The sequence below is a fragment of the Triturus cristatus genome, chromosome 8 (assembly GCF_964204655.1).
Source record: "Triturus cristatus chromosome 8, aTriCri1.1, whole genome shotgun sequence".
In the NCBI taxonomy this organism is placed as follows: domain Eukaryota; kingdom Metazoa; phylum Chordata; class Amphibia; order Caudata; family Salamandridae; genus Triturus; species Triturus cristatus.
In genome coordinates this window covers 1,627,780,419-1,627,801,968 of record NC_140591.1, presented here as the reverse complement: position 1 = coordinate 1,627,801,968, position 21,550 = coordinate 1,627,780,419, and the positions used below count along the sequence as shown (strand labels likewise).

Genomic DNA, 21,550 nt, shown 5'->3' with positions numbered 1-21,550 from the left:
GGGATGCCTCGGCATGTTTTTATAGCATATTTGCACGTCTCTCTTTTCTGTGTCTGTAATGTCATGTGCAAGTCATGTGCAAGGAATGTGTATTTGAGATGCGAAAGTTAAACTATTTCCTTTGTCATTGTTCCAAACATGGTTGGTGGCCAGATCTAACCACCACTGAGTCAACAATATGTGGTTGACACTCATCACTTGGATATGCTAAGATCACGTAACACATTCACTGTGACATGGCACACTCCTGCTTGGATATATTCGCACTTCTTTGCCTTTGTGGGCGTGACCGGCGACAGCACCATCGAGTGCAGCGCCTATCCTTCTTCTGTGCGCTACACTGTACTTTTCTGGTGTGACCCTCTCCCTCCCCCCCTTTAATAAAGTGTCCAGTGTGGATGCCTGATATCCGCTTTGATGGCTGTAAACCACACTCAACTCACAGACATACTCAATGGCATTTCACAGTCACCACACACTAATATAGAGACCCCAGAGTTTTTATTTTTCTGAAACAAACAGCATTTAACGTGTGGGCTCTGTGGTTTGACGTCATAGATTCTTTGCTCTGCTATTCTCACCATCTTATCAAAAGCCCATTAGGTTTTTGAGTCCTGTGTGCTGCCGTCTGACGCAGCAGGTGCACATTTCTTCGAAATGAACCAACCAGAGGAGGGCCACCTCCTTCCAAAACCGGAGATGAGAAGAGGAAATGAGGTATGCAATTTATTCTGTGAAGTACTTTTTGGGGCTGGCTGGTCTGCAGATCAGATTGAAATAGGTGCTAGGAAGTTCCGAGCCTTGCCACACGTTCGCATTACCGTCTTAAGCTTGTGTTTCTGTCTCTTCCCTGTGTTTGGAAGAGAAGACCTCGGATATATTTGACACTGTTTAGATTGAACTGATGTGCAGTAATGCTGTTTGTAATCTTTTGGCACAGAAGCACCATACCTCTTTCGAGCATGGTGGAATCTGCTAAGAACTTGGGGGCTGATTACGATGGCGGCGGACACCGTATCGGAAACGGGACTACCCGCCACTCTGTCGGCGGTCCTGACATAGGCATTACAATGCGACCGCAAACACGACAGTCGCAATGCCAATATTTTGTATTGCAATGTGTGCTGCTGGCGCCAGCACATGCCGCAAGACAAAAAGGGGACACTTCATATATCCTTGCACTACGTGTCTAGTGGTGAGGAGGAAAAGGGGCTCACACAGGCCCCCAAAGACACTTTCTGCCTGCCTTTTCAGGCAGGTTGCCTGCCATGAAAAGGCGGGTGGGAAGGGACATTGTAATCCCTACGGCAGTGCCTGCCAAGCACCGCCACCATTGTAGGGAATACAATTCCCTCCAACGCAACAGCGGGCTCAAGGAGTCCGTAGAATGCGTGGAGGTCAGTCTTTCCAACCACCAACACGCCACCGTCACAGGCGGTGAACTTGGTGGCGGTCGGTGGCGGTCTCCCCGCCATCGTAATCAGGCACTTAGGGGCATATCTACCAGGCAGCGATAAAATATTACCGCCGCTTTTGCGGCCGTTTTCGGCTAAAAAGCGGCGATAATTTTATCACTATATCAGCAAGGTCACGCTATCGCGTGAATCCTTGCCTTAGCGCCGGTTTACTGAACGCCCAGCTTTGCAGATGCAAAGTGGGCGTTCCTTCCCCGAAATAACTGGAGAAATGTCGCCAACTGACATTTCTCCAATTATCAAGGGAATCGCTAACAAGCATAGCGATAAGAAAAGTAGCGCTAATTTACCGCTACTTTCCTTACGCCTGCTTTAATTCTGATTTAGCCATGTAATCCAATGGGAGGTGGATTACATGGCTAAGACCACCTTGCCCTATCAGCAAGGTATCACCGGTCACAGTGCGATCATCGCTGGATTTCCAGCGATGATCGCACTGTTTTCCAGCTAATGCTTGCATCTCTATCGCTTTGGAGATAAGCGTTGCTGATAGCACGCTATCTCCGCGATAGTAAGCAGCGATAGCCAGCGGTAATTATCCTAGCGTTAAGTGCGCTTAGCGATAATTATCGCCGGCCCTTGCTGATATGCCCCTGCGTCTTTACGACAATTGTTAACCAGAGGTTTGATTTACTGTTATTTTTATGTTAAGTTGCCAGAGATGGACTGTTAAACGCCAGTCCGTCTCCGGCAACTTAAAATAATTTTTTTAGTTTAGTATCACCACAAACCCGTCCTTTTGCCGTCCTCGTGCTCTGCATGTCTGTGTTGCAATGCCACATTGGTCCATAAGAACTGCTACAATATGTTTGGTTTGGAAGGTTCCAGGGAAATCTTTCACTGCTGTTTAGTTATGGTATCCATGACATATGACGCACCCCTTTCTGCTTGTGCCCATAGGGCATTCGTATTAATTTACAGCCTCATGGGTTGTGCAAGGGACGCATCCTTAAAAAGCCTTTGTTGCTCTTTTATAGCAGCTCCCCATGGGTCAGATAAGTAGGCACGCCTATACATACCTGTATTTCTTTTACGTGATTGACCCATTGAATTATGATTGGCATATAGTAATTAAAATTATTTTTTCTTTTTTTTTGTTAGTAATTAGTTTGTGACGATGTAAAAAATAGACTGCTTTTTTCTGAGACTTATTGTGTTTCTGGGGCCGATTCACAGAACTAACTTAAGACAAAATCCTAAACTTACTACTTTTGGTATTCACAGAAGTTAGGATTTTGTCTTAAATTTGTCTTAAGGCAAACTTAAGACAGACTTATGAAAGACTTAAGACAGACTTAAGACAGACTTAAGACAGACTTAAGACAGACTTAAGACAAACAAGACAAAATCCTAAATTCTGTGAATACCAAAAGTAGTAAGTTATGGATTTTGTCTTAAGTTAGTTCTGTGAATCGGGCCCTCTGTGTTTACTAAGGTAAAGGTTTCCTCAGTGGAAAACACTGTAAGCACTTCACTTTTGAGGAATTGGACTAGTGTGACATCGCAAAACAGACTCTTCAGTTTTGCCATTTGCATGTTGTGCTCTATGTGACTTGCATTTCCAATAGGAGTGTTGGTACCTTAGATGATACATCATATTGATGCAAACATCAGATTTACCAGACTGCAAGCCTGTGGAACGTGTATTGGCCTAATCCTCCATAATTAGTATCATGTGCTCACCGCATACACAAAGCACACTCTGTAAATAGTGTGTCCTGAGCTCACTGCAGCCGGACACACTGTAAACAATGCATTATTCATTGGGTGCTCTTAGTGCAGTCAGGCATAGGACACTCACACTTTTGTTATTCCCCTATTTATCAACATATGCTAGGGATAAAAAAATAATAGTATTAAGAGTATTGACAATGTAGGTAAGTGACGTAATGTGCAGTAGCATTTTGATTGTCGGAGCTTGTAGTTTCACTTTTCCTATTGTAAGAATAGATCTGTAATGTCCAAAATGAAAAGCGCAGTTGAGTAAAGCATCAGAACTGGCTGTAGGTGTCACACAATGCCACAACACACTAATCTTTACCCCATAAATCCACAACACACAGCACATTTAACACCTCATAATAATATGCCACACAATCCAACTACACACACTTCCGTTCCACATCATTCCACTCCATGCCACATAATTACAAACTGATAAAATAAACTCCACATAATTCAACTCCGCTCCATGCCATTAAATTCCTCTACACATAATGCCAATATGCTATAGAATTATACTCTACTCCAAACAATATAATTACACGACAAACAACACAATTCATCTCCAGATAATTCCACTACACAGGATTACACTGAAATGAAATGAAAAAAACATTTATATAGCGCATAAGCTACCCTGAGGCATCCCAGCGCTGCAGACAAACGTGGACAAAAAGGAGAGTACAGTGGTTTAGAGGTGGTTATTGAATAGTAGGGTTTTTAGAAGTTTGCAGAAGGGTAGGAGATTGGGCTCCGACCGCATGCGGAGGGGGAGGGCTTTCCATAGTTTGGCGGAGTTGTAGGAAAAGGAGCGTCCGCCGCATCTCGCTCTCTTTATTTTGAGGAGTAAGGCGAGAGAGGAGGACGCTGATCGGAGCTGTCTGTTAGGTTGGTAGGGGGTAATCAGCGATTGGCTGACTGCCGGGCCATTCTTCCAGAGGGCCTTGTGGGCAATGCACTGGGCTTTGAATTGGATTCTCTCCCTGACCGGTAGCCAGTGCAGGCTCCTTAGTGCCGGGTTTGCTGAGTGTCGACGAGGGGTTTGGGGGAGTGTGCGGGCTGCACAGTTTTGAATATTCTGGAGCTTGCGGTTGGTGGATTGGGGGGCCCCTAGATATAGGGCGTTCCCGTAGTCTAGGCGTGATAGAATAAGGCCATGGACCATCATTTTTCTTGCCTGAACCGGGAGAAGGGGGAGTATTTTACATAGCAACTTCAGTAATCCATAGCAAGAGGCCGAGAGTTTTGCTGCTTGATGATTAAAATTAAGGGAGTGGTCCAGCCAGATGCCAAGGCTTTTAATCTGGTTTTTGGGTACTGGGGCGAGGCCAAGGCAATTTGGCCTGAGTTTTTCAGAGCTGAAGGAGGGAGTGTTTCCTAAGAGAATAAGCTCAGTTTTGTCCCCATTGAGTTTTAAGCAGGAAAGTGCCATCCAGTTGGCAACCTCCTCTCGGCAACTTCTTAGGTTGCTTGGTGTCTTCCATTGGTGGTTTAAGGCCACCAAAAGCTGAGTATCGTCGGCATAGGTGATGATGTTTATGCCGAATGGGCGGACAATCTCAGCTAGGGGGCTCGTATAAATGTTGAACAGTGTTGGGCTCAAGGAGGAGCCCTGAGGTACATCACAACTGAGGGGCATGCTGGTGGGAAACAACATCGCCTTCAAAGACCTGGAAGGAGCGGTCAGCTAAAAATGATCTTAACCAGGCGATGGCACCGCCTGATACTCCCAAGTTCATAGGTCTGTGAATCAGTATGTCATGGTTTACAGTGTCCAATGCGGCACTTAGGTCGAGAAGGATAATTGCAGCAGAGCCTCCTTGATCAAGGATTTTCCTGGCCTCCTCGTTTACTGCGAGGAGGGCGGTTTCGATTCCATGTTGTGGACAGAAACCAGTCTGTGAGAGTAGGTCTTTAGTTTCTAGAAACTCTACCAGTACTGAATTGAAATGTTTTTCTAAGATCTTACTCAGCCACGGAAGAAGGGAAATCGGACGGTAGTTGCTAAGGGTGTCTTAGTCTAGGTTGGGCTTCTTTAAGAGAGCCTTGACCATAGCACGTTTCCAGGGGGGGGGGGGGGTGTACAACGCCAGAGGAGATGGAGGCGTTAAGCGGGTCGAGAGTGGTAGGTAGGATGTTTCCTATGACCAGTGCCAGGGATCGTGGGGGTGCAGGGTCTAGGGGGGAGCCAGATTTCACCCGGTGCATTATGGGGTCTAAGGTGGTGAGGCCAAGAGCAGGGAGGGTATCCAGGGTGACAAGGGCAGAAATCCATTCTTCCATGGGTAGCTTGGACCAGTTACGTTCCCTACGTGAAACCGTATTAATGGGGAGGGTGGGGTCGGAGATGTCCGTGGACAGGGGGATCAGAAAGTGTTCGGACCAGGGGACCTGGGATGGCACTCCTGTTATAAGTTCGGTGCAGTTGCTAAAACAGGGTTGAGAAGGTGGCCTTTAGTGTGAGTGGGTTCAAACTGTTTCTGTTTTAGCTGAAGTGCAGAAAGGCTCATAATCAGTTCCTTAGTGGTGTGGTCAGAGGTATCATCTAGGTGAATATTGATATCGCCTAATACTGTAAAATTGAAATAAGAGCAGGCTAGATTTGCTATGGTTGGGGGGTGGGTATTAAGAAATTGGCCAAAGGCCCCAGGTCGGCGGCAGATAAGTAGCCCAGAGAAGGTACTCGTGGAAGAAAAATCAATGGCGAAAAAAAGTCTCTCGCAGTCTGGTACCTGGTCTGGGAAAATGCAACAGTTATAGTGGTCCTTAAAAACGATTGCTAGGCCTCCTCCTCTGCCCTTTTAGTGGTCTTCTCATTGTACGAGGTATCCGTGGGGGAGAGCTTGAATGAGATTTGGCTCTGACTTGAGCCAAGTTTCTGTCAGGAAGAGAGCATCGGGTTTAAGTTCTTCTAGTAACAGGGCAATTTCGGTGGTATGCTTGGGGAGTGCTCTGCAGTTCAGCAGGAACATGCTTAGGCTGACATGATTTGCAGGGAGGCCGTGTGTCTTAATGGTAGGTTGAAAATTAAAGCCACAGTGTGAGCATGTAGTATGCTCAACTGCAACATTCCATGAGTGTCGGCAACTGTCATGTGTCATTCCTCCGAGGTCTTGGATTGAGTGAGGGCTATAAGACCTAAGATGTGGCTGAAAATGGGCAGGGGTTGTGGCCTCTGGCCCCGTCCGGCCACGGACGGGGGCAGACGGCTTGCCTTTGGCACGCCGCCAGCGCATATGCTGCGCGAAGAGACTGGAGTGTGAATTAAATATCCCAGTGAAGCACCGCCCCCCTCCGGTCTCTTGCCCGGAAGTGAGGGAAGTGAGGTTTAGCCAGGTACTCCCTCCACTCAAGCGGGACAACCCGTGGTGGACCGGGGAGCAGTGTGGCTTGTTGCGTGAGCAGGGAACAGTGGGCGAGTACAAGTAAAAATGACTGTTTTTCTATGTTAGTAAAATCAGGAAAAAAACACTTAAAAACCTTTAGAATGGGTTCTACACCCAATATGCTTGCCTTTCTGTCAGCGCGCGTCAGCTGCGCGAAGAGACTGGTATGTGAATTAAATATCCCAGTGATTCTCCGCCCCCTCCGGTCTCTTGCCCGAAAGTGTGAGAAGTGAGTTTTAGCCGGGTAATAATAATAATCCACATTTATAAAGCGTAAACAATCACCCTTGAGGGTCTCTAGGCGCTGGGGCCGTCGGGAAGATTAAGCAAGCTATTGCCCAGAGTCACATGGTGCTGGGCTAATCTGCCGCCGACGATCAAGCCGTGAACACCAGATTCCAGAGTCAGTCTCCCTGGCCGCGGCGCCACACCTCTTCCCCTATGGGACTCCCTCAACTCAAGCGGGACAACCCATGGTGTACTGGGGAGCAGCCCGGCTTGTTGCGTGAGCAGGGAACAGTGGGTGAGTACAAGTAAAAATAACCGTTTTTCTTTGTTAGTAAAATCAGGTAAAAACACTTAAAAACCTTTAGAATGGGTTCTACACCCAATATGCTTGCCTTTCTGTCAGCGCACGTCTGCTGCGCGAAGGAACTGGTATGTGAATTAAATATCCCAGTGATTCTCCGCCCCCTCCGTTCTCTTGCCTGGAAGTGAGGGAGGTGAGTTTTAGCCGGGTAATAATAATAATCCACATTTATAAAGCGCAAACAATCACCCGTAAGGGGGGGGCGTGGCCGAGCCGAGCTGCAAGATGGCCGCCGTGTAACGGGGCTCTGCCGGCCGGACAACTAATCCGTCAGCCCATCCGGTCTCTGCCTTGATATTTGTGCAGGGAAGATACGGCGGGAGGTGCCCAGACGAAGAGGAGTCTGGCGGTGCTGCTGCGGCCGAAATCGGCAGCGGGGATCAGGAGCTACATACCCTAGCTGATCCGGCGGCTGGGAGGAGCCGCGCTGAGCGGCGTCCTCTGCTACGCGAGGTCCTGGTCGCGGGCCGTGGCCCGTCAGAGGCGTGGAGGCTGTCGTTGGCGCTGGTGGAGCGTGGGACGCCCCGCGATTAGCACCCGGGTGACGGCGGCGGACCCCTGCTGTACGGCTGACAACCTTCGCTGTGGGGCTAGTGCGAAACGTCTGCGGAACTGACGTGCGGGCTGCTTGGGCCCTGCCGGCGTGGCCGAGCTCTGCGCTGCTGCCAGGTACCGGTGCTCCTGCTGACGTGAGACGGCGAGGGACGGGGGCTGCGGCGTCTTGTGAGCGCGGCCCGTTCCCTACCTGCAATGAATGACATCCGGCTATCTGGCCTTTGGAATCCATGCCCTAAAAACTCCGTAGGTCTGCCAGCGGGGGAATTGATGAGGTGGTGGTGAAGAGGGCACGAGAGGCCGGCCGGATTGCCCTCCGTGCTGCTGCCCGGGCGCGGAGGGACCGCCGTTGTTACCTGATTGACACGGGCCCGCGACCTGAGTGCGCCGAGAGCTGGCAGGACCTTGCCTGTTTGGCGGTGTTATCCGCGGGACACGGGCGGAGCGTGGGGCCGCCTGGTGCTGTGACCATCGAGCCGGCGCGATCCTTGCGCTTGGTGAGGCCTATGAATGGTGGTGTGCCTGCTGCCTCCCTCAATCGGTGCCGGTGTGTGGTGGCCCCTCAGAAGCGCCATGGGGAAGTCGGACATCAAGCAGCGGAAGCTCCACTTTGAGAGGCAAGCTTCGCGCGGCGCCGAGGCGGTGCCGACGTCGCAGACTGTGGTCCCCGAAACGCAGTTGGACTCAACGCCGGAGGATGATGTCAAGAGCATGTTCCGCGACCTTAAGGGCTGCCTCAAGGAAATTGACGGCAAACTCGACTCCATGGCCCAGCGGCTTGATGGCATATCGCATAAGGTCGACCAGCACGAGGAGCGTCTCGCGGCAGTGGAAGCGCGGATAGCCGACTGCGAAGAGGGCCACGGAGACACTCAGGAGAAATTACTTCGCATGGACAAGGTCCTGGAGGTGATACGAGGGCGCAATGAAGATTTGGAAGCCCGCTCCCGCAGAAACAACGTACGAATTATTGGTATTGCGGAATCCACAAACATTGGCAATATGGAATAATTCGTTGAGGGGATGTTTCGCGACCTGTTTGGGGAGGATCTGTCGGCCATGTTCTTGATCGAGCGTGCACACCGCACGTTGGGGCCGCGACCTGTGCCGGGAGCTCCGCCACGACCGATCCTGGCCCGTGTTCTAAATTACCGAGACAGGGATACCATCCTGCGGTTGGCACGTGAAAGAGGTGAGCTCACTTTCCAAAATATGGCCGTCTCCTTATTTCCAGATTTTACGCAGGCTGTACAGGCTGCGCGGCGAGAATTCGTGCCGGCAAAAAAAATCTTTCAGAAGGTGGGGACTAAGTATGCCATGCTGTACCCGGCCAAGTTGCGGATACACCATAAAGGGAAGCCAATGGTCTTCACAGCGGCGGCGGATGCGCTCAAATTTGCGAGACAGGCGGAACGGTCGCAGCGAGAGCGGCAAGATAAGCAAGATTCGCCACCGATGGGCCAGTTAAGTGACACTGAATAACGCAGCACAGTTACACCTTGAGTCGTGCTGTGACGCCAGACACCGTGACTGTCGGCAGCACGGCCTGTAACCAACTATGGGGGTCCCTGGGGCCTGCGTGAACGATAGCCCTGTCCCGGAGCTGGTGGAATGGTCAGCTTTAACACGGTTAACTTGGCTGATACCCTGCGGAACACTGTAAGGGGAGAAATGCAGGGCCTCCCTGTCGGTTTTAGACGGGGGAGTTAGCCGGTGACCCCACGCCTCTGTGGGATGATTCCCGAGATACTATTGCAGGACAGTTACTGTTGGGTGGGGTGGCGGGTGGGGAAGGTATCTCAACCTGATTGGGGGGTTGGAGTGGGTGGAGGGGGGTTGTGGTTATTGTTGGTTGGTTGTATTACACTGCTTCTTTTTACTACACCACTAAATGATGATGCGGCCTTTCCACGGACCGAATTTGTATGGTTGTGGAACCGAGGGAATGTGAAGCGGGGGATCCCCCTGTGGGCCCTGGACCGGGGGTCATTGGTGACTTCGCCATTACATAGGACACACGAATATAAGCCTCCCTGACCGCGCTGCGCTGCCTTACATGGAATATCCGTGGTCTTAACGATCACCGCAAGATACGCCTGACCCATGCGTATTTGACAAGACACCAAATCGACATATGTTTCCTCCGCAACGCCGAGGATAAACTTAGATATGCTCGATGGGGCGAGATACACTCCTCCGGCTGCTCCAATTACTCTCGGGGAGTGGCTATTCTTCTCCGTAAAGGCCTTCCCTGGCAGACATTTAAGGTACACGCGGACTCTGAGGGGCGCTACATAATACTGCTAGGGAAGCTATTTCACATGCCGATCACATTAGTTAATACATATGGCCCCAACTCGGATGACCCTGGGTTTTTTCGTCACGTCTGGCACCTGGCACAATCACTGGGCGGCGGGGCATGCATGTGGGGAGGAGATTTCAATGCCGTACTGTCACCGGAGCTAGATAGGGAAGGGGCTGCTCGAGCGTATCACCCGCAAGCTGCAGATCTTATACGCGGCCTAATGGCTGATTATAATCTACAGGACTCATGGCGCGTATTACATCCCGCGGTTAGGGAAGGCACCTGCTTCACCCCTCACAGAGCAGCCTGGTCCCGCTTGGACTTCTGGCTCTTGACCCCGCAGGTCCATGCCTGGGTGTCTGCAGTCACCCACAAGGCGCGCACCCTCTCAGACCACTCACCTGTTGAACTGACTCTGACTGTCCCCAAGCCGTACATTACACCCTTCACTTGGCGATTGCCTGCGCAGGCCCTGTCAGATCAGGTGTTTCGTGAGGATATCCATCAGCACATACTCGACTACTTTGAGCACAATGCGGGTTCCGTGTCATCGTTGGGCACCTTGTGGGACGCGTTTAAGGTGGTGATCAGGGGCCACTGCATTGCGGGACAGGCCAAAGTCCTAAAGACTATCAGGGGTGCGCTAGGTAAATTGGAGGATCGCCTGCATTCTCTGGAGGTGAAGTACTGTTCTGACCCCTCGACTGCCACGTTGGCTGAAACTCGCACCACGCTAACTGAATATCAGACAGAAGCTGATAGGGAGCTTAAGTTCCTGACTAAGCATGCTGTGGCCCGCAGATATGGGGAGGGGGATCGCCCAGGTAGAACGCTCGCCCTCCTGCTGCGCTCACAACGACCCTCTCCCTTCGTCTCCTCAGTGATGACAGAGGGAGGTGATACCGTGTATACACCTCCGGAAATACTGGATACGTTTCGGACCTTTTACAGGGACTTGTACAAGTCTCGGGCAGCCCACCCGCAGGCTGAGCTGTCTGACTATTTTGACACGATACAACTTATATGGTTCAATGCGCACCAAAAAGGGTACTTCGATCGGCCCTTTGCGGCAGAAGATGAGCGGGAGGCAATAGGATCATTGGCAGCCGGCAAGGCACCGGGACCAGACGGCCTCCCGGCACAGTTTTACAAGGAATATGCAGATCTCCTGGCCCCCCGACTGTTGGCACTGTATGCTGAGGCGGTCGAGTCGGGTATACTCCCAGAATCCATGAGAGAGGCCGTAATAATTACCCTCCTAAAACCGGACAAGGATGTCCAGCAATGCGACTCCTACAGGCCATTATCTTTAATTAATACTGACGCAAAGATCTTTGCAAAAATGCTCGCGACTCGGCTACAGCCGGTGTTGCCCCTAATTATCCGCCCGGATCAGTCGGGCTTTGTGCCGGGCCGCTCGACGTCCCACAACCTCCGCACCCTCTTCGGGGTCCTGCATTATTTGGCCCCACATGTTAAGGCTGCGGCGGTACTATTAGACGCCACCAAAGCGTTCGACTCCCTGGAGTGGGGGTTCCTGTTTCCTCTGCTGCAGCGCATGGGCGTGAGTGAGGCCTTTATCAGATACATCAGACTGCTTTATACCGGCATCACTGCTAGGGTGAGAGTGAACGGGCTCGTCTCTGCACCATTTGCCGTTCGGAGAGGTACGAGACAGGGCTGCCCCCTGTAGCCCCTGCTCTTTGCCATCGCCACAGAGCCTTTGGCTGCCCGCATCAGACAGCATCATGCAGCCAGGGGCATTGGCTTCTCGTCAAGGGCGCTGTCCATATCGCTGTACGCGGATGACATTACGCTATATGTGTCTGATCCTCAGGTAAACCTCTCCCCTCTGACGAGAGAACTGATGGAGTATGGTCGGCTGTCGGGAGTGAATATAAATTGGGAGAAATCGGTCATTTTGCCCCTGACGTCCGGGACTCCCCGCTTTACCCCGGACTGCCCGCTGAAATGGGCAACTGGGCCGGTGCGATACCTGGGGATTTGGATAAGCACGGATAGGCAGCAGATATGGACGGAAAATTACGGGCGGGTGATGGGTTGGGTGGATGAGAGGGTCGGCCGCTGGAAGCATCTGCCCCTTTCGCTGGCTGGCAGAATCGCTGTGGCTAAAATGGTGATCCTGCCTAAACTCCTATATTTATTCGTGAATATCCCACTGCCCCTGACTGCACATTTTTTGAGACAGGTCCGCTCACGGATGGTGGAACTGGCCTGGGGAGGTAAACAGCCGAGGGTGGCATGGGAGACCCTCACTCTTCCACAGCGACAGGGGGGCCTGGCCGCACCAGACTTCTCCTTATATGCTTACTGTGCACAAGCACAGTTCCTGCACTACTGGGCGCACCCCACACCGTTTCAACCGCACGTGGCAATAGAGACTGATAGAGCGGCCCCGCTGCCGCTAAAAGTGGCACTCTACGCGCCACACATCTGGAGATGCACGGACATCGACCCGGTGCACGCACTCAGGTGGGCTTGGGATGGGCTGAGACGGAGGGCCGGGCTGGACCTTATTTACACCCGATCGGTGCCTCTGCGTGGTAACCTGCTGTGGCCACCGCTGCGCAATATGCAGACCGGGGAGCGTGCCGCGGTACTGGGCCTTCACACTGGGGGCGATTTGTTTCCGGGGGACACCTTCCTCACGCTGGAGCAGATGTGTGGTGCGGAAGCTCTGACACTATTGGATACGCTTCTTTATTATCAGCTCCGCCACTCGTGCCGGAAGCTGTTCCCCACGTTCCCGGCGCCGCCGCTGGATCTGCTTGCCCTGGAAAATGTGCTGTCCGTGGAGTCAGGGCGCAAGCTTGTATCCCGATTGTATATGCGGATGCAGGCTAATCACCCCGTGGTTCTTCCGGCGGCGCGGGGCCTATGGGCGGCGGAATTGGGTGCAGATATTTCTGATGTGCACAGGGACTTGTGCTGTAAGCTTCTTGAGATACTGTCCCCCAACTACAGGCTGCGCCTGATCCACTTCAAATACATACACATGACGTATTGCACCCCTAGCCGATTGCACCGCATGGGCTTAAGAGACACAGATGAGTGCTGGCGCTGTTACACTCGTGGAGCCACCTTTCTACATATGGCGTGGGACTGTCCCAAATTGGCGACCTTCTGGACAAGGGTGGTGACGATAGTATGCGAAATCACGGGCCTACAGATACCATGCACACCACAGGTTACGCTGCTGGGAATTTTACATATGGTTGAGCCCAAACACCATAAGCTGCCAGCGATGCTATTATTACTGGCCAAACGACAAGTTGCTATGTATTGGGGAGTTGGTACGTCGCCTAGCGTTAGGAAATGGGTCAGAAGCGCTGTCTACTGCCAGACGCAGCTCGCCTTGTACTGGGAGCTTATGCCGATGCGATCGAGGCCTAAGGATATATGGGGGCCCTTCACACACTGGTTGGAGCGCGCTCTGCTGCAGGCGCTGTAGCTCGCTGCTATCCCCTAGGGCGGGAGGGAGATGGTGGTCATTACATTTGCCCGTGGGGAGTATTGGCAGACGTTGGCTTGGGTGGGTGTGTACGGGAGGGGGAGGAAGATGGACAGCTGGGTGAAGAGCAGACTGTCGTATAACAATTTGTGAGTTTCCTTGCGACCTCGTATTTGGTGATATGCTGGTGGGGAGATGCATCGTCATCGCTAAACATATGTACACCGCAGTGAGTTGTATTGTTTTAAGTTTGTTATTGAAAAATGCAAATAAAAAGAATTTAACAATCACCCGTAAGGGTCTCTAGGCGCTGGGGGCCGTCGGGAAGATTAAGCAAGCTATTGCCCAGAGTCACATGGTGCTGGGCTAATCTGCCGCCGGCGATCAAACCCTGATCCCCAGATTCCGGAGTCAGTCGCCCTGGCCACGGCGCCACACCTCTTCCCCTATGGTACTCCCTCAACTCAAGCTGGACAACCCGTGGTGGACTGGGGAGCAGCGCAGCTTGTTGCGTGAGCAGGGAACAGTGGGTGAGTACAAGTAAAAATGACTGAGTTTCTTTGTTAGTAAAATCAGGTAAAAACACTTAAAAACCTTTAGAATGGGTTCTATACCCAATATGCTTGCCTTTCTGTCAGCGCTTCCGCTGCGCGAAGAGACTGGCATGTGAATTAGATATCCCAGTGAGGCTCCACCCCCTCCGGTCTCTTGCCCGGAAGTGAGGGAAGTGAGTTTTAGCCGGGTACTCCCTCCACTCAAGCGGTACAACCCGTGGTGGACCAGGGAGCAGTGCGGCTTGTTGCGTGAGCAGGGAACAGTGGGTGAGTACAAGTAAAAATGACAGTTTTTCTTTGTTAGTAAAATCAGGTAAAAACACTCCAACCTACATTTCACCCCACATATTTATACTCCACATATCTCTGTAAATTCCAAAACATATATTTACACTCCACAAAATAAATTCAAATTTGCAACATGCCACATAATTGCACACCTTATAATACTACTCCACACCATGCTACCATGGTTTGTAGTAATACTACTTCAAACCATCCCACATAATTCCACACAACACCACAAAATCCAATGCCGCACAATATAATTACACTCCACATAACACCGCTCAGCACCTTCTGTACGTACCAAGAGACTTTCACTTCTTCAGCGACATCATGCAGGGTTTGTCAATTTCTCCTTGGCTGCTACCATCTCAGGGAAGGGAAGACCCTCTGGATGGTTGTCAGTTTGGATCAAAACCACCCCAGGCTGAACATCAAAGGAGATTGATATGGCCAGTGTAGATAAACAGTGAGTCTCTCTTTATCATCCGGTGGGACACTACCTATAATATGTGTAGTGTAGGCCTGGGGGTAAAGGCGCCAAGCTGCAAGTAATTGATTCCATTGGTACTCACATGGCAGACCTGCCCGCGGATTCTTTTAACACAGTAGCAGACAATTTTAACTGTAAATTAGAGCCCCTTGGGGATGAGGACCAAGCCTGGGGTGTCCCTGGTCTCACAGTCCCTCCTGTCAAGAGGTGGACTGCTCTTGTGTGACAGCTAGATGTGTTTACAATTAGTAATGGCCTTCAGGTGTGTAATGGGAGAACTATATCTGACAGGGAAGGGAGCCATACGTGCCATCGTCCACAGCATTCAGGCCTCATTGATCATGTCCTGTTGGATATTAGACTATGGCCTGTTTTGGTAGATTTTGTTGTAATTCCCGGGCAAGATAGTGACCTTAAAGCTCCGAAATATTTGCCAATGGCTCCCCCTGGACACCAGTAAGACCGTCATCCAGGCTCTGATCACTCGCAGTTTAGACTATGGCAATGCCTTGTACTATTGAATACCAGCCCACTTCAAACACAGGCGCCAAACCATCCAAAACTCCGCCGCAAGACTGGTTTCCAACCTTCTCTGCTGCACCCCATCATGCCTCTCCTCCAAAAACTTCACTGGTTCCTTGTCCAGAAACACTGCCGTTTCAAGATACTCACCCTCACTTACAATATGCTGCATCAGAAGGAACCGGCATACCTAAATCGCCAACTGCACTTCCACCAGCCAGCCCTGATCCTCTGATCTTCCTCGCACTCACTCGCACACATCCCCGCATTCGCAGAAGCAGGACAGGAGGCCGATCTTTCTCCTACCTAGCAGCAAAGACCTGCAACGACCTCCCATGGGACATCAGAGGAGCCACCACGCTCACAACAATCAGCGAGAAACTGAAGCCCTGGCTCTTCAACTGATGATCCTGACCTCCCACACCTATGCAGAGCCTGAATACCCTTGCGGGTGATTAGTTTGCACTCGACAAATACTTTTACATTACACTTACATTACATTACATTTTTCCAGAAAAAGCTCTGATTCTTTCAGCCCTCGCTTGCCTTTGTAATCTTGTTTCCAAGGCCTTTGAACGTGAAGTCCCCAAAAGAATCGGTTGGCATCTCTTCGATGTGCTTCTCCGGGATCCATTCTGTGTCTTCCGGTTCACCTTCAATGTGGATTCTTGGCACTTGCAGGTGCTGGCTCTTGGCATTTCCACAGTAACACACCTCCTTCCTGAGGGAAACCAACAGAGCAGGAATTGAGGTAGAAAGCTACAGGACAGGCAAAGGTAGATTTGATCAGTCAGGTGATGACCTTCAGAGGAACACCATAGGTCAATATCCACATAAGACACCCTTTTATCAAAGAGGGTGGTTTTCAAAACACCTACCAATTATATCCTTGTCAATGATAGCTGTAGTGTTGACCCGGCAAAATGAAATGGAAAACGAGCGGGTGGCATGTATTAGTACTGCTGATTTGTTTTTATTTACCATTTGTAAAGCGCTTGGTTACACCGCTGGTACTGGGCCATTGCAGTTCCTTTTGATTAACTTTATGAAATCAGACTGAACCATTATCTCAGAACAGTGGGGCAAACTCGATCTAACCATCACACAGTACTCTGTATTTGCACATGTGCAAATACTACATTCCTTCACAAAACACATCAGAGTTTAATTAATATATTGTCAAAAGGACAAATGCAAGTACTACTCTTCAAAAAGCAACTTCAGTAATCCATAGCAAGAGGCCGAGAGTTTTGCTGCTTGATGATTAAAATTAAGGGAGTGGTCCAGCCAGATGCCAAGGCTTTTAATCTGGTTTTTGGGTACTGGGGCGAGGCCAAGGCAATTTGGCCTGAGTTTTTCAGAGCTGAAGGAGGGGGTGTTTCCTAAGAGAATAAGCTCAGTTTTGTCCCCATTGAGTTTTAAGCAGGAAAGTGCCATCCAGTTGGCAACCTCCTCTCGGCAACTTCTTAGGTTGCTTGGTGTCTTCCATTGGTGGTTTAAGGCCACCAAAGCTGAGTATCGTCGGCATAGGTGATGATTTTTATGCCAAATGGGCGGATAATCTCAGCTAGGGGGCTCGTATAAATGTTGAACAGTGTTGGGCTCAGGGAGTCCTTCTACCTCCCTGTTGGATAAAAGTTTGTTAATCCACCGGTGTTTCAGGGGAGGACACAGCAAGAGGTGACCCAAACACCCTGGCTGGTCTGGCCTCATGCGGATAGCCACGGGGCACAGCCAGTAGCACGTGAGGCGTCCGGCGGTAATCCTGGAGTAGGGACTGAATAGCCCAGTCCAAGTTGTGGTGGTGAGCATGGGCTATGTGCAGCACTTTAGAGTAGTATGCATGAACCTTTTGGCTTCTCCAGTTGCTTGCGGCCAATGTGGCGTTATCTGCCAATGCCTGATGCCTAGTGATGCAAAGTACTCTTTAGGTTCTGGCCCCTGAAATGGATGAGAACTGCCTGAACTAATGTCCTGGGTCAGACCAAGGGTCTCCATAATCTTCTCTAATTTTAGGATTATTTCACTTGCTGGCATACTGGGCACAATCTCCACTTCCGGGTACTTGGAGTAATCATCAGTTGCCACTAGCATGTTGCGGCCATCAGACAGACTCCCAAAATTGGCACCCGCCCATACCCATGGACTTCTCTTGGCCTTAACAACGAATCAGCTGAGTTTTGTGATCCTGGCTTATACACTCCTTAAAAGAAGTATTGCTGCATGAGCAGGGGGACAAAAACAGACCTTGGAGAGAGGGGTAAGTGGCAGTGGTCAAAGTGTATCAAGAATGTATGACCGCATGAGTATAAATTGTGAGTTAGCACTATGAGCTTCACCGATTTGCCGATGTGGAGTTTTACAGACTTTGCACAGAGACCTCCTATTCCCCTGAACAGTTCCTGTAGTAGACAGTCAATGCTAGCAGTGTGAATTTCAGATTCCACCAGTCTCGAATCTTCTGTAGCTTGGCAGCTTAACAGCATTCCTAGCCCCCCCCCCAGCTTTACATATATTTGTGCTCACACCATCTCTTCATCATGAGTAATGTCTGTTGAAGACATGCAGGATTGCTAGAAGGGAGCCCAGTGTCCATAAGCATATACTCTCACGTTAGCCTTCTTCAGTGTTGTAAGATGGGTAAGGGACTTGTAAGATTTATGAGCCATAACATTCATGGATTCTACAGTGTCTGTGATGGCAGTCACTGGTTTGTATGCTACCTGTACTTGGCATTTCAATGGGGACTGTGCCCAGGTTGTGGGCTGGACAAAGGCATGTATGACATGCATTAACCCTTCCTCTTCATCATCATCCATATCATCGTCAGCCTGGTCAGATAAACCAGCTGTCCCTTTATTCACCACTCTTGGCCCTAGAGCCTTCTGTGTTCTGGAAAACCTGCATACTTTTGCAAAGTATTTTAATTTTCTGCATGCTAACAATTTCCTCCAATTTGCTGGGCACTCCTTGTGGTGGGGAAATGCCCCTGGACCGCATCCACAGGATGTCCCCTGCTTTAGGTTTATCTCCCCTTTTGATGTGGGGAATGACTCAGTGGTTGGATTTATCGGTTCTGTTTAGATGGACTTGCTGACCGTGGCTTCCATGTGTGAGGCTTGAGCCTTCACCAGTTCTTTGGATGACCCTAGTGTCAGAAAATCTTGCACCAATGTTCTGGGTTCTCACAGAATCTGCTCCTTTAGTTTTGCTGACGCACAGCCCTCGATGAATTCTGAGCAAATTTATTTTCATTTTGTCCCACAGATTCCAGGTTTTGGCCAATTCTTTCTATGGACCCCTTTGGTGTCTGACATGCCTGCCTCAGGAGGAACTGATTGTATTCTGGATTGGCCAGGGATTTAATATGACCATCAGGGTCTTTACCATTGAGTCATATGTGTACGGTGGCCCCACTTATAGTAAACTATGAAGCATATTTACAAAAATGTGGCGAAATGTGTCGTTCAGCCAAGAAGGCTAACGACATGCTTTGTCACTTTAGAAATGCAGGGCTGCACCTTATTTGCTATAATATGGTGCAGCCCTGCGTTTCCCCCTGCGCTGGCACTATATTTAGCTGCCTAAAGCCAACGCAGGAACCCTTGCACTATAGTGCAAGGGTGTCTGTGTTGAGGGGAAGCTTGTTTATGTGCAGGAAGGTTAATCGTTCCTGCACATAAACATTCTTTAAATGCTGTTTTGTAAGTTCTATGAGTGCTGATTAATGCAGCACACATAGAAGTTGCAAAACTGATTTTGTTTTTTAAATGAATGTTTATGGGCAGAAACGTCGCCTTTCCTGCACATAAACAATCCTAGACAATTTGCTTTTTCAATGTGTGCTGCACAAGGCAAAACAGCAAAAACAAGGAGAAATAAAGCATTTCGCCTGTTTAAGGGCAGGAGTTCCCTTGTCTTAATTTTGGCGCTGCCTCCCTGCCCTTGTAAATAGGGTACAGCATCAAAATCAATGGGTGTTGGGGTGGAACGCCCACCGCAACACCAATTGCCCTAAATGCAGTGTGAAAAGGTGATTTATTTACAAGGCAGCATTAAGCCTCTGATTCAAAATTATTTTTGTTATTCACTAAGCCATCCAAAGCCACATTGCATGGTTTAGTAAATACAAAGTAACGCAACATAGCACATAGTGCTGCCTTGCGTTACCTTGCATTGGGAGAGCGTTCCGTGGATGGAGTATGGGCATTCCCACGTATTCACCCATGGATTTTGGCACATTCCCAAATAGACAAATACTTACTTGTAACCCTGGGAATGGGTGGTAAGGAGGATGAAGCTGGTTGCATTTAAAATAATAAGTATTGCTTTATTTAAAAGAAATCTCAGACATAGCGGTCCATTAGTATGTCGGGCGGATCGCCACCTCCCGCATGCAAATTTCCCCCCTCCATGGTAATTACCATGGTGGGGGGGACCCCAGCGGACGGAAAAAGACCGTTCGCCGGTTTTCCACCGGGTCGATGAGTCGATCGGGTGGAAAAGCTGTTAATATGGTGGCAGTGTCTGGTAGACACCGCTATCCATATTAGAATACATTGGGGGGGCATGCGGTTCTCAACATTGGGGGCCCGTAGCGGGCCCCCAGGTATTCTAGGGGGTGGGGGGTGCACATGGGGGGTACCTATGGTACCCCCCTGTATTTGACAGTACAACATGGCCGGCACCATGCGGTGCCTGTCACGTTGTAGTGTCAAATGTACAACTTGCATTTCTGGCATTGCGGCAGGCGGTGCTTTCGGCACTGCCCGCCGCAATGTTAGAAATGCGGGATGCGCCCATCAGTGTGGCGGGCGCATCCTAATGGGATGTGCAGGACCGCCGCATGCATTGCGGGCGGTCCCATTTCCCGGGGGTATGCTGCCCTCCATGCTAATGACCCTCATAGTGTTAATATTCATGATGTGAGTTGATTTGTGACCCACTAAGAAAAACTATTTTAAAATACAAATGTTCATATATTAATGTTTGCGATTTAGCAAAAATTGCAATTTGAAAACCAGTTACTAATCTTGATATATGTATCCATAATGTCCCACCGTTCTTGCAAGAACCAAGCGAGCCATCCATTAATTGGCCAACTTGAATTAGGACCTTCAATGCATATTTAGGGGAATTTCACTGTTAAAGGAAAAGTGCTGAAATAAAGAAAAACATGTTCTAATATTATATGGTAGTTGAACGGTAAATATATTCGATAATCCTACACCATATGTACCTCGAACAGAAGATGAGCTGGATGAATTACAAATTGCAACAAAACAATTAGAGAAGTAAGATGAAGGTGAAAAAAAAGCTAGTTGTATATTGATATATGTTCTTCACACAAGAAAAGGTACCTAAGGAGACAGTTATATTTTTTGTGAAAGCTTTAAAAGTGTTAGCAGAAGACTATGATTTTGAAAGTTTCACTTCACAATTGATTATGGATCAACCAGTGGCTCGATACAGTAGTCGAAGCGTACGTACAGGAGAAGCTGTTGTCTCAATAAAATCCTGCCATTAGATAGAGCTGAAGATAGAGCGCAGCAGTATGGAAAAGACCCATGAAGATGCCAAACAACCGCAGTCATGTTTGGCCAACCAAAGTGGTTGTTCTCATGTAGGTGTCTCTCCCGCAAACTACAACGAGGGTAGTCAGATACAGACAACTCACCCACTTCAATCTAGTAAATGTCTTGTTCGTACAGTCAATCACAGAGGACTTAAAATTAAATCTAGAAGGCAAAACATGTATTTCTACTATAGGGCATCTTTTGATATAATGTGCGGTAGGACAGCAATGTCTGGTCGGCATCCCAACTGCCTACACGCATATATTTCAAAGTTACTTACATTTCCCAAATACTAGGAAAAATCTAAGGAAGTCAATGACAATGGCAGTAAACTTGATTGTAACAATGAAAGAGCTAGGGTATCCCGCTGTACTATAGGTGAGCTGGTGAGAATCAAAGACCCTTTTTATTTAATTTGTTTTTTAAAAGGGTCTGTCCAGATTCCGTAACCTTGTAAGAGAGAGCCTGATTTAGATCCTGTAGGATGGAATACTTTGTCATAACAGTGTAGGATATCCCGTTTGCTGAAGTACAAATCCCATAGGATATAATGGGATTTATATTTGGCGGACGGGATATCCGTCACCGTTGTAACAGATTAACACATCCTCCATGA

At 49.4% G+C, this 21,550-nt stretch overlaps 1 protein-coding gene across 6 annotated transcripts in view; it reads right to left on the bottom strand.

Annotated features, from left to right (window-relative positions):
• The window catches only part of LOC146808458 (transient receptor potential cation channel subfamily M member 2-like), a 729,321-nt gene that overhangs the window by 606,395 nt on the left and 101,376 nt on the right, over positions 1-21,550 (bottom strand). For all 6 annotated transcript variants that reach the window (XM_085623568.1, XM_085623566.1, XM_085623567.1 and 3 more), the window contains exon 4: positions 15,905-16,079. In XM_085623568.1, coding sequence (XP_085479694.1) covers positions 15,905-16,079 — 175 coding nt within the window. The remainder of the gene's footprint in view (positions 1-15,904; positions 16,080-21,550) is intronic.